Source organism: Osmerus eperlanus, chromosome 7 (assembly GCF_963692335.1).
Source record: "Osmerus eperlanus chromosome 7, fOsmEpe2.1, whole genome shotgun sequence".
Lineage (NCBI taxonomy): Eukaryota > Metazoa > Chordata > Actinopteri > Osmeriformes > Osmeridae > Osmerus > Osmerus eperlanus.
Window position 1 is genome coordinate 21343894 of NC_085024.1, and position 11185 is coordinate 21355078.

General features: G+C 51.2%; 3 protein-coding genes across 6 annotated transcripts in view; 1 reads left to right on the forward strand and 2 right to left on the reverse strand.

Annotated features, from left to right (window-relative positions):
* Nucleotides 1-590: 590 nt before the first annotated feature.
* On the reverse strand, nt 591-3320 carry LOC134023767 (low affinity immunoglobulin gamma Fc region receptor III-like). The gene is made up of 7 exons (XM_062466131.1): nt 3209-3320; nt 3015-3059; nt 2282-2430; nt 1449-1599; nt 1049-1345; nt 736-839; nt 591-674 (listed from the first exon to the last, which is right to left on the reverse strand). The coding sequence occupies exons 1-7, from the start codon at nt 3234-3236 to the stop codon at nt 591-593; spliced, it is 858 nt and encodes a 285-aa protein (XP_062322115.1). The 5' UTR covers nt 3237-3320.
* Nucleotides 3321-4080: 760 nt separating this feature from the next.
* Nucleotides 4081-10933, forward strand: khdc4 (KH domain containing 4, pre-mRNA splicing factor). Of its 4 annotated transcripts, none has more exons than XR_009930792.1 (14): nt 4081-4236; nt 4673-4850; nt 5153-5281; nt 5496-5575; nt 5876-5928; nt 6397-6572; nt 6701-6912; nt 7083-7143; nt 7277-7334; nt 7503-7732; nt 7819-7962; nt 8400-8481; nt 8639-8724; nt 10025-10085. XR_009930792.1 is itself a non-coding variant. In XM_062465934.1 (14 exons), exons 1-14 carry the CDS (start codon nt 4208-4210, stop codon nt 10273-10275), a joined length of 1797 nt encoding a protein of 598 aa, XP_062321918.1. In that variant the 5' UTR covers nt 4081-4207; the 3' UTR covers nt 10276-10933. The 4 variants fall into 4 exon arrangements, 3 of the variants coding, with proteins under 3 accessions (XP_062321918.1, XP_062321920.1, XP_062321921.1); XM_062465934.1 differs by having other exon boundaries at nt 8372-8481; nt 10025-10933; XM_062465936.1 differs by having other exon boundaries at nt 8372-8481; nt 8639-8765; nt 8920-10217.
* Nucleotides 10934-10985: 52 nt separating this feature from the next.
* LOC134023658 (NADH dehydrogenase [ubiquinone] flavoprotein 1, mitochondrial-like) overlaps nt 10986-11185 on the reverse strand; it is a 4538-nt gene continuing 4338 nt past the window's right edge. Inside the window, exon 11 of the mRNA XM_062465938.1 lies at nt 10986-11185. This exon is cut by the window's right edge and continues 63 nt beyond it. Within this exon, the coding sequence (XP_062321922.1) occupies nt 11153-11185 (33 nt within the window). The 3' untranslated portion in view covers nt 10986-11152.

Below are 11185 nucleotides of genomic sequence, written 5' to 3' on the forward strand. Positions count from 1 at the left end.
TCCCTCCCTCCCCCCCTCCTCCTCTCCCTCCTCTCCCTCCTTCCCTCCTTCCCTCCCCTCCCTCCTTCCCTTCCCTCCCCTCTCTCCCTCCCCCCCTTCCTCTCCCTGCCTCCCTCCCTCCTCCCTCCCTCCCTCCCTCCCTCCCTCCCTCATCACACTGCTTCTCTCTCTTTCCACGCTTCCCTGCCTGTCGCACCTTCTCAGCACACTGACCATAAACAATCATCCCCGTCAAGTCGGGCGACAAGGCTCCCCTGACCCCTGACCCTCGTGACAACTTAGCTCATGTGAGTTACAGAGGAGCTCGTCTAAGAGAAGGTAATCTACACAACAAATGCTTCCAAACCTCAAATGAACATGAACCCATCGGCATCAATTCCGTACCAACACACAACTTTATATATCACTTCATGACTGGATGAGTCTGAAAATCCCTTCTAGCTGAGTGATCATTTTATTTCAAAGTCAACTTGATGCTAAGAATAGCACTGTAGTGCCGCCTGGTGGTTAAAAACTAAATCCCCAAAGGTGTAGAAGAAGAAGCCCACAGCAGGAAGCAGATGGACTGAGCCTCACATGCTAACACCACGTCACCCCCTCTCCTGGCTGCTGCGTTGCACTCGACTCTCCGCGCCGCATCTCTTCCTCCTGTCTCCAGCGTCGGAGCCTCCACACTGTGAGAACCAACAAGCACAACAGAGGTTCAGAGAGGTCAGCGATCGAGGCTGCTCACACCTGCCACTTACGTCTGGGTCCATAACGCCTGAGGAGAAACGCCAACGGGGCCACAGAGACGAGGAGAACGCTCCCGAAGCAGATGACCAGATGGAGCGTAAGGTCTGAGGAGCAAAGAGGTCAGAGACTCGTCTGACAACACGCTCCAGGACACGACACAACAAACTACTCTCAACCCACAAGGCAGCGCACAGCTACCTCCTCAAAAAGAAAAACCTGAGGGTACATTTCTCTTTAGGACTAGGTGTTTCCCTCTCTACGGACGTCAACTAACGAGACACCGGCAGTGGTGACTGACTGACTGTTTACTCACTGTCCAGGCTGATGAGTGTGTCTGGGCTCCTCTCCCTGACCTTGCCTACTCTGGCCACACAGCTGTAGCTGCCTGCATGGCTGGTTTGGGTCCTCGCGATGGAGTACATCATCATGTCGGACTCCTGGCCAACAGGCCGACCATTCTGCAGGAAGGAAAACTTGACAACCATGGGCAGCCAGTCGTTGTGACCGTGGTACGGGTCGTTAACTACGGCCTGGCAGGTGAGGTTCAGTGCCCCGCCCTCTTTGACCACGCGGGACGGAGACGCCACGAGAGTCACGGAGGTGAAGAGTTCTGGGAAGAAGAACCCATCAAAGGAATTAAAAGGTAACTCCTCCTGAGCACAAAAAGCATGACGTATTCCTGGTCGCTGTCCATCGTGATCTCATGCCCTCACCGATGACACTCACGTAGACTGGCTCACTGTACTCAGTGAAGTGGACAGGCTTTCCCTTTCCTGCTCGGCACCAGTACTGGCCTGTGTGTGAGAGAGAGCTCCTCCACAGTCTGTAGACCGCACTGCTTTCCCCTCCAGCACAGTCTCGTACCTGCGCCACACACACACACACACACATCCACACACACACACACATCCACGTACCTGTGACCTTCACATTCATGGAACTGCGATTCTTTATTTGCCTTATGGTAATTAACCTGTGTTTAATTCAAAAGAGCATTTATTTTGTGGTCAAAATCAGTGGTCTGAAATCCATTATCATTCTTAAGGAATGTCAATCATGCATGTTACTTTTATAAACCAGAAGTGCCAAGTCTACAGCAGACACCTCCCTGTCTCTGTAGGACTGACCTGGACAGGTGTTCCTGTCTCTGTAGGACTGACCTGGACTGGTGTCCCTGTCCCTCTAGGACTGACCTGGACAGGTGTCCCTGTCTCTGTAGGACTGACCTGGACAGGTGTCCCTGTCTCTGTAGGACTGACCTGGACAGGTGTTCCTGTCCCTCTAGGACTGACCTGGACAGGTGTCCCTGTCTCTGTAGGACTGACCTGGACAGGTGTCCCTGTCCCTCTAGGACTGACCTGGACAGGTGTCCCTGTCTCTGTAGGACTGACCTGGACAGGTGTCCCTGTCCCTCTAGGACTGACCTGGACAGGTGTTCCTGTCTCTGTAGGTCTGACCTGGACAGGTGTCCCTGTCTCTGTAGGACTGACCTGGACAGGTGTTCCTGTCCCTACAGCAGACACCTCCCTGTCTCTGTAGGACTGACCTGAACAGGTGTTGTCTCCTGCCTGTCTTTGTACCAGAACAAAGTCCAGCCTGGGTGGCCAGGTAACTGACACGTCAGGGTGACAGTGTCCTGAGCGTACACCTGCCCGTCAAACGGCTCCACCGTCAGAGTAGGCCTCACTTCACCCTCTGTCAACACCAACACAAGGCAAATCTTAACTACTGAACTACTAACAGAAAAATATATCAACAACCTACTGCGACCGTGAGTGCTTTCCAACACGCCTAACTGTCAGACACGATAGGACCAATTTTTCATTTGGACTGAGGATTTTATCGGGGTTTGTGGTGTAGTCTGGGTTTTCTAGTTAGTTGGAGATCACCAGTACCTCAGGCACCGTGAATGTGAGAGTCCAAGGAGGCAATTCTAGTCTGCTGAGGTGCACCCCCCGAACCCACCCCCAACGTTCTCACCTTCCACAGTAACCAGCACCTCTCTGCTGTACCTCCGTGCACCTGTGTGGCCAGTAACTGTACACCTGTACCTGCCTGAGTGGCTCTTAGTAACCCTGTTCATTAGCAGGACCTGGGAGCCTATGGCCAAAGGTTCTGTTTCTCTATTAGGCTTTTTCACTGCATATTCTTAGCCCAGGGCTATTCATGATGAGGCCCCAGGACCAGAGGACAGCTGCTGGGTCTGGCCTGGGACTGACGGTGGGAAAACATGCAGTCATCACTGGTTGTAGCTAGCTAGTCTCATGAGTTTCTCTCACCTGAACTTGGACATGAGAGAACTTGTGAGACCAACAGACCTACAGCTAAGAAATGAACAAACAATTACCAGTATGGCATCTTCTGACACAGTATGCACATTTCAGTTCATTTAAGCCAAGCCTAGCCAAATATCAAATCGTACTAAATTACATAATTTGAATTAAAATCAAGCTACATAACGGTCTTTACTTACAAAGCAAAGTCATCAATGACATGTCCATGTTTTTCTTAAGGAGTGGAATGGCCTATAACAATTACAGTCATTATAACCCAAGCAGAGTTGACAAGGCTACGCTGCCCATTTGCGCAGCAGTTTGCGCGTTGTGGCCATGATGCAGGAGCAGTATCACATTCAAACAATGCGACATTTACATCACCCCAAACGCTGCACGTGCATTGTGATGATGAAAATGACAAATGAGAGATCTTACCTGTTGATTCAGCCACAATGTAGAACGAGACACAGACACCAGAATTCACGTGGTCCTTTCTAGAGGTATGGAAAGTTTAAACCGACATCGTGGACGCTATGTACCACCTCTGAGAATTCACCTGGGTGGCAGGTAGGCGAAAGAAGCAAGTTCTCTGCTTCTTTAATTGGTGCGTGTTGCAGATGCTCTTGCAGAGGTATTAACATTGGTGTTGAGCGCCCCTCGGCGCCACTTCTCGGTACTAAAGGTCCTAGTCCTCCTTGGCTGCCGGTATAACCATCAATATTTGATATCACATCAATATCATAGCCTACAGAGATTGGTGGATGCAAATTCAAAATGACTCACGTAAATACAAGTCTCTTGGACAAACGGGCTAACGGGCTAGGGATACCCAGTTGTAGTTTCAGGGCAAATATAACTTATACATAACTTTTCAAAAAGTGAAATTTTCTTCCAAATACATTTTCAAACTTGTTGAAATATCCTCCATAGATTTGATAATAATTAAATGGAAATAAATATGCACTGATTATGAACTTGAGAGATAGCCTTTTGATGACTGCAATACAAAGGATGCGAAAGTATTCACAACACCGTCCCCTTTTCCTGCCACAAACCCGGAAACGGAAATAACACAATTTCATAAGCAAAATATTCCACAACACCAGTCTGATCGAGCTTTTTTTCGGTTGACGGGTGGAGTTTCCAGCGCATTTACTTCCAATATAACCTACTAACTAACTATAAACAGGATATTGATGTCATTTGGTGGCACACAAAACGGCGGGTGAGGGATAAAATACTGTCTTAAGAATGCAACTGATAAAGATAGGGTGGTGTGTAACACTAGCTTGCAGCTGCAGCAGCGCATATAATGGCGGAGTGTTGTTGTAATAACATGGGTTAACGCTAGCTACCCATTTACTGCCACACTACTAATGGAAGCTATCTAGTCAAATGTATTTGTCCAAGTGATGTCAATGCTAAGTGTAACCTTATTACTGATATAGCTTACCTACGATACCTCCCGTAACTAGCTAGTCTAGCTATTAAGTTAATCAAATAGTTGGATACTACTAGCTAGCTACTAGTAGCTAACTTAGGCTAGCTACTTGATTCAAGTCTAACGTTACCACCCATCATTTATATGCGACCTAGATGGGATTTTAGCTCAGTGTAACGACAGCAAGTGATAAAATCCCCTCTCTCTCCTCTGTTCCAAGTCGCCGTAGTAAATGGGACCAGCCCGGGCCGGGTTCAGGGGGGATGGGAGAAGCGGAGGCAGCGCCTACCGGGGCTCTGGATGCCGCCGCTGCGGTGGCTGCAAAGATCAACGCCATGCTGGTGGCCAAGGGGAAACTGAAGCCCTCTCAGATAGGAAGCTCTGGTCCTCCTGACAAGGTAAGACCTCGAGTCACAACATCGATGGTCTTAACATCGTAGCTCTTACCTCCTATGCGTAAGCAACACCTATGATTGGTAGAATTGTCTTGTCCTGTGATGGGTGCTGTGAGGCTGTTAAAACAAAAGCCATATCTTTCCTCCTACCATTGCCTCCCTCAATCCTACGCTGTAACCCATCCACTTCTCTCCCATCTATCTCCCTCTCTCCATCCCTCTCCATCTATCTCTCCCTCTCTCCATCTATCTCTCTCCATCTATCTCTCCATCTATCTCTCTCCATCTATCTCTCCATCCTTCAGGTTGTCGGTATGGGGAAGCCTCAGATGCCCATGAAAGCAAAGGATGACTTGGTGGTGGCAGAGGTCGAAATCAACGATGTCCCTCTCGCCTGCAGAAACCTGCTGACCCGAGGACAGACACAGGATGAGGTCTGTCCTCCAAAGATGATTCATCTAACTTAAATAACTTAAAACGAGATAGCATTGCTGTTATATATTGCTGTTATATATTGCTTCTTTCTCTTAAAAAAAAAAAAACAGTTTCATCAGTCAGCGATGTGAAGGCAAAAACTGTATTTTCTAATTCAAACGTGTAAAAGTGTGTGTAACTGTATGTTTACGTTCTGTCGCCACTGCCGTGCAGATCAGCAGAGTTAGCGGCGCAGCCGTCTCCACCAGGGGGCGCTACATGGCTTCAGAAGAAAAGGGCAAAGCGTTACCAGGGTGAGTATCTCCTCAGTCAGACGATCACCACTGATCACAGGGACAACTCGGCCTCCACTGGCCTTTCAGAAGCTTCAAGGTGTTACAGATCACCCAGGAAGTCAGGTGGCTGAGCGGTTAGGGAAGCGGGCTAGTAATCAGAAGGTTGCCAGTTCGATTTCCGGCTGTGCCAAATGATGTTGTGTCCTTGGGCACGGTGTGTTACTTGTATCTAAACAGCAGATCCTGTGCTGTATGTACAGTGTGTACAGTAAAGCCTGTCTGATCTGTGACGGTGGTGTCCTCTCTGCTTCTCCACAGGGACAGGCCCCTCTACCTGCATGTCCAGGGCCAGACCAGGGAGCTGGTGGACAGTCAGTACCTCCTCTCCTTCGTCCTTTAGCTATTGCTGTTCCTCAATCTTAGTGTGGGATCATGTGACTCTGCTGTGGGTCATGTGACTGCTGTGGGTCATGTGACTGCTGTGGGTCATGTGACTCTGCTGTGGGTCATGTGACTCTGCTGTGGGTCATGTGACTGCTGTGGGTCATGTGACTGCTGTGGGTCATGTGACTCTGCTGTGGGTCATGTGACTCTGCTGTGGGTCTGTGGGTTCATGCAGTAGAAGAAGTAGAACCCTTTAATGTCCTCTGAGTTTGTTGTGCGGCGCCCAACATGTAGACACATTAAAACGCATCAAAGTAACAACAACAATATCATCAATAGGAGATATAGATATCAATAAAAAACAATTATAATAGTAGTATAATAGTCTTAGAATGTACATAGTGTTTACAGAGCTCTGTAACCAGGGTAACGTGCCGCTGTTCTCCTCTTCCCAGGAGCGGTGAACAGGATCAAGGAGATCATCACCAACGGTGTGGTGAAGGCTGCCACGGCAACCTCCACCGCCCTGTCCTCCTCCTACAGCCCCGCCACCGTCATCTACCACCACCAGAACCCCTCGCCCCCATCACTTCCCCCCATGACACACCACAAGCCTCACTTCCAGTCTGGGGTGAGAGCCTCAGCACAGGAGATCCTCCACGATGCCGGCAACGCCTCTGGGATACGTTTTGTTAGACTTTTAAAAACACTTTTCTGGTCTGTTTCTTTCTCCATCCCTCCCTTGCTCCCTCCCTGCAGATGCACTATGTGCAGGACAAGCTGTTTGTGGGTCTGGAACACGCCATCCAGGGCTTCACGGTGAAGGACAGGGTGGAGGGCCCCTGCTGTTCCTACCTGCAGCACATCCAGATGGAGACTGGAGCCAAAGTGTTCCTGCGGGGCCGCGGCTCTGGCTGCCTGGAGCCTGCCTCTGGACGAGAGGCCTTCGAACCCATGTACATCTATATCAGGTGAGCGCTTGGCTTTCGAAAAAGTGCAGGGATTTGAACCCATGGGGAGACTAGATGCTTAGGACTGTGTCGGGTCAGATTGAGAAATAGAAATGTGGTTGGAGGCTGTACCAGGATGTGTGATGATGTATACCTCAATCCTTTCTGTGTCTCCTCCTGTCTCCAACCAGTCATCCCAAACCGGAGGGTCTTGCAGCAGCCAAGATCTTGTGTGAAAACCTCCTGCAGACAGTAAGTATCTGTCATCAAGCATTTTCAAAAGGGTTTCTCAATAGAACCTGCCTCAAAGATAAAACGGTAAACAACCTGAATCCTCCACTCTCTTCCCCTCTTCCTCTGTCGGTCTCCCCACCCCTCTCTCCAGGTCCATGCAGAATACTCCCGCTTCCTAAACCAGATGAGTTCCATGATGCCTACTCAAGGTACAGAGCCCAGGCTGTGTCTCCTACCTGCCCTCCATGTTCTCCTCATTCAGAGTGCACTGAGGGTGGGGGGCGCAGTTTACGATGGGCAAGCGAAGGATTCTCTACGATGCTGGATGTACGCTGACATGTGCTTCCTTCCTCTCGCCCCCCCCCCCCCTCCCCCAGGCTTCATCCAGCCCCCGGTGGTGAACGGGATGCCCCCCCAGCCCCAGTACTACCCCCCTGCGGGGTTCCAGCCAGGCTACCCCATGCCTGTGCCCCCACCCCAACCCCAGCCCCAACCTGTCCCACCCCCCTACACAGTCCCCCCTCCCATACCCCCTGGTGCCCCCACAGGTGTCCCTCCTCTAGGTTCTCAGTACTCCCTCCCCCCCGCCCCGGTCTCCATGCCTCAGGTAAGGCTGTAATACTGCAGTCCCTGATGGGAGGAACTTTGTGTGTGTGTGTGTGTGTTCCATGACGCTTGTGTGCCTCTCTCCAGGCTCTTCCCCCCGCTCCCTTCCCCCCAGCTGCAGCTGCTCTGCCTAAAGCCCCGCCTCCTGTCCTCTCAGCCAATCAACCGCAGAAGAGACGCTTCACAGAGGAGATCCCAGATGAGGCAGACAGCGGCCTACTGGGATACCAGGTGACCATCTCTCTCTCTCACCCCCCCCCCCCCCCCCTTTCCATATATTGAATATTTTCGTAGCTAACATTTATATTACTTGTTTGTTGGAACTACCTAATCCCGTTTCCCCACCAGTGTGCATACCTAACTTGATGGTTTTGCATGTATTAGACATGTCTAAAACAAAAATATGAGCCTTGTATCTCGCTGGTATGCTTGTCAAAGTACAATGTGGGAAAAACAGACAAGTAGGTGTTTCCGCATCTTGTGAAATTCAAAACATGGCATGTCTTTTTCTGTGGGATCGTATGGCAGACCACATTGTTTCTACAGTTACAAAGTCTCCATACACATCTATTTATAGCAGGTGAGGGCTTACATAGGAAAGGATGTCTGCTAATATGCCTGTGTGTTTTTCTGCTCATAGCATGGACCCATTCATATGACTAATTTAGGTGCAGGCTTCCCCGTGGCCACCCCAGAGGCCTCAGGACCCCCGCCCCAGAGTTCCTCCAGCCCACCGAGGGAGAGGGACAGGTACGTGCTGACTCCTGACGGGGGAACGGAGGTCGCTTCCTCCGCCCCTCTGAGGTCACTTCCTCTGCCCCTCTGAGGTCACTTCCTCCGCCCCTCTGTGAGAGCTGTGTCTGGTGACGTCTGACCTGACCGACCCTCTCTGTTTGTTGCTCCACAGTAGGCAGCTAATGCCCCCGCCCATGCCCATGAACGGAGGAGTGCGGCCCGCAGCGGAGGAGAGGAGGCCGCTTCATGGCCCCCTGGGTAAGGGCTTCACCCCCGGGACGCCTCTGACCCCAGCCCAGGTCCACTCACCCCCCAGCCCAGGTCCACTCACCCCCCAGCCCAGGTCCACTCACCCCCCAGCCCAGGTCCACTCACCCCCCAGCCCAGGTCCACTCACCCCCCAGCCCAGGTCCACTCACCCCCCAGCCCAGGTCCACTCACCCCCCAGCCCAGGTCCACTCACCCCCCCGCCCAACCCTTTCTGGCATGGGACGATGTCTGTCCCGTACCCAGCCCCCCACACCCTCCAGCCCCCACCTCCCCTCTGTCTACCTACCCCCCGGTCAGGCAGCACGCTGCCCTCTCCTGCCCTCTCTGCCCCCGTCTGATGTAGGATGTGAGGTAGAGGTGGACCTGGCCCATGGATCCACAGTATGATCATGAGCAGAGCTCAGCACTGGCTGTCTGGGCTGCAGCCGCAGCTTTCAAATGTCTTTTCATGCCGTGTTTCAAAAAGAAAGAGTTTGCATGCAGAATGGCACGTTATCTTCACACTGATGCGACGTGAACACTGGTACAGCTCCAGCGGCAGGAGGAATGGATCTCTCGCTTAACTGACAGTTAGGTTTTCAAACGTTCTGAACAGACAGCCCTCTTAACCGTGGGCACAAGTGCAGATCTCACAGAGTTGGAAAGGTGTGAGCACTAGAGCCGAAAGGCACATCAGTCTTGCCTATGTCCCCATATTTCCTTTATCAGTTCAGATGTGTCAAGGCTCAGGGTTGTTTTGGGGGTCGGACTACCCCCCCCCCCCCTCTCTGATGACGTCATCAGACTGGAGTGTCTGTTTGGCCTACGCCACCTCTCACTAACAAGACTCTCTCTTTTTTGTGTTTTCTCTCCTTCTCTGTGTTTTTCTTCTCTTTCATGTGTCTCTTGGGGGATACTGGATGCTGATTGGTGGGTGGGGCACGGCTCTTCTCTGGACCCGCCTCATGATTGGATGGTTCTTCCGCCACCTCTCCCCACCGACCAATGGCTGCCGCTGACCCATGCCCCTCCTTCACTCCTTTAATTAACTCACTGCTGCTGCCAACACAATGCTGTCCATTAACTGTTTATCTCTCCCTGAAAATGTGTTATTGACTATTGATTATTGACGGTCGTTCTTTGAAACGTGTGCTGGTTGCTGTGCTGGTTGCTGTGCTCTCTCCTGTCTGTCTTTCTGTCTCTGTCGGTCTGTGGTTGTCTTTTTTCCTTGTCTCTCCCGAATCTCCCTGTCCCCCTTTCTCCCCCTCCCCTCCCCCTCTCTCTGCCCCTCCCCCTCCCCTCCCTGCAGAGCCCTCAGTGAAGCGCATGAAGGCGGGCCTTGTGGCATACGCTGGTGACTCCTCGGACGAAGAGGAGGATCACTCCACCCCCAAACTCTCGGGGGCAGGTAACCCCGGGGGCCCCCCTCCCCCTGCCTCTCCAGGCTGGACGCTGGGGTACCGGTGCCCCCCTCCTCCTCCCCCACGAGCCAAAACACAGCAGCAGCAGCAGCATCAGCAGCAGCATCAGCCACACATGCCATTCTGGATGGCCCCCTGAGACTGGAGCTAATGCCCTCCCCCACCATAAAGCCCCTCCCCCACCATAAAGCCCCTCCCCCACCATAAAGCCCCTCCCCCAGACCCCCCGCCCCCTGCTGTGGATGCAAGATCAAACAAGCTCCACCCCCTAATACGCCTTGCCAAACTGTAGCTGCTCCAATTGGACGGTCCCTTTTTCTAATGAAGTGGATTTACTTTGATCCCGTTGTCTTGTGCTCAGCAGTGAAGGGGTGTGTTGTGAATGACCTGTACAGACTCTTTATAAAGAGGAAAGACTGAGAAACAGTGAAGCATGTCAGTGTTTGGGATGTCTGCATATGGTTTGGGTTTAAGTGTGCGAAGCGGTAAGATGCCCTAGGTGTGTACAAGCTACTAAGTGGACACCCATTGTGAATAATTTCAGTATGTGTCTCCCTTCAGATTTACTAGCTTAACAAATAGCTGCTGTAAAGGAACGTTAAACAGATAGGGTCATAGTTTCCACACTTTTTCTGTCTTCATCTCTCCACCTTCATTTTACTTTTCAGAACGAGACTTGCACTCTGTTTTCCCCTTGTAGCACAGATCTTACCAATAGGCCTTTTTGGCTTCTCTGTACGACGACCGACTGAACTATTCTCAATGCTTTTGTGAAATAAACATTATTTATTACCGTGTGTGAGTTTCTGTCTTCCAAAAATGTCATGAGACGACACCAAGACAGTGTGATGGAACATTATACACTGGAGAATGAATGATTTAACACTGTACATTGAAATAATTAACTATACACTAATAATCAAGTTTGACATGCGCATAACCAAGGGTTGTATGAACTTGTTGGCATGCAGTTACAGGAAGAGGAAGTTAGTATGTTGCCATCCAAGCGGTCAGCCTCAGATCATCTCTATCTCCGGTTCTCTGGGAGG

Coding starts and splice junctions, on each gene's coding strand:
- khdc4 (XM_062465934.1), top strand. CDS start 4,208: ATGTCATTTGGTGGCACACAAAACGGCGG. Junction 7,144..7,276: donor GTGAAAACCTCCTGCAGACA/GTAAGTATCTGT, acceptor CCCTCTCTCCAG/GTCCATGCAGAATACTCCCG. Junction 7,963..8,371: donor GCGGCCTACTGGGATACCAG/GTGACCATCTCT, acceptor TTCTGCTCATAG/CATGGACCCATTCATATGAC.
- LOC134023767 (XM_062466131.1), bottom strand. CDS start 3,236: ATGGACATGTCATTGATGACTTTGCTTT. Junction 3,060..3,208: donor GTCATTGATGACTTTGCTTT/GTAAGTAAAGAC, acceptor TTCATTTCTTAG/CTGTAGGTCTGTTGGTCTCA. Junction 1,600..2,281: donor AGGAGACAACACCTGTTCAG/GTCAGTCCTACA, acceptor TGTGTGGCGCAG/GTACGAGACTGTGCTGGAGG.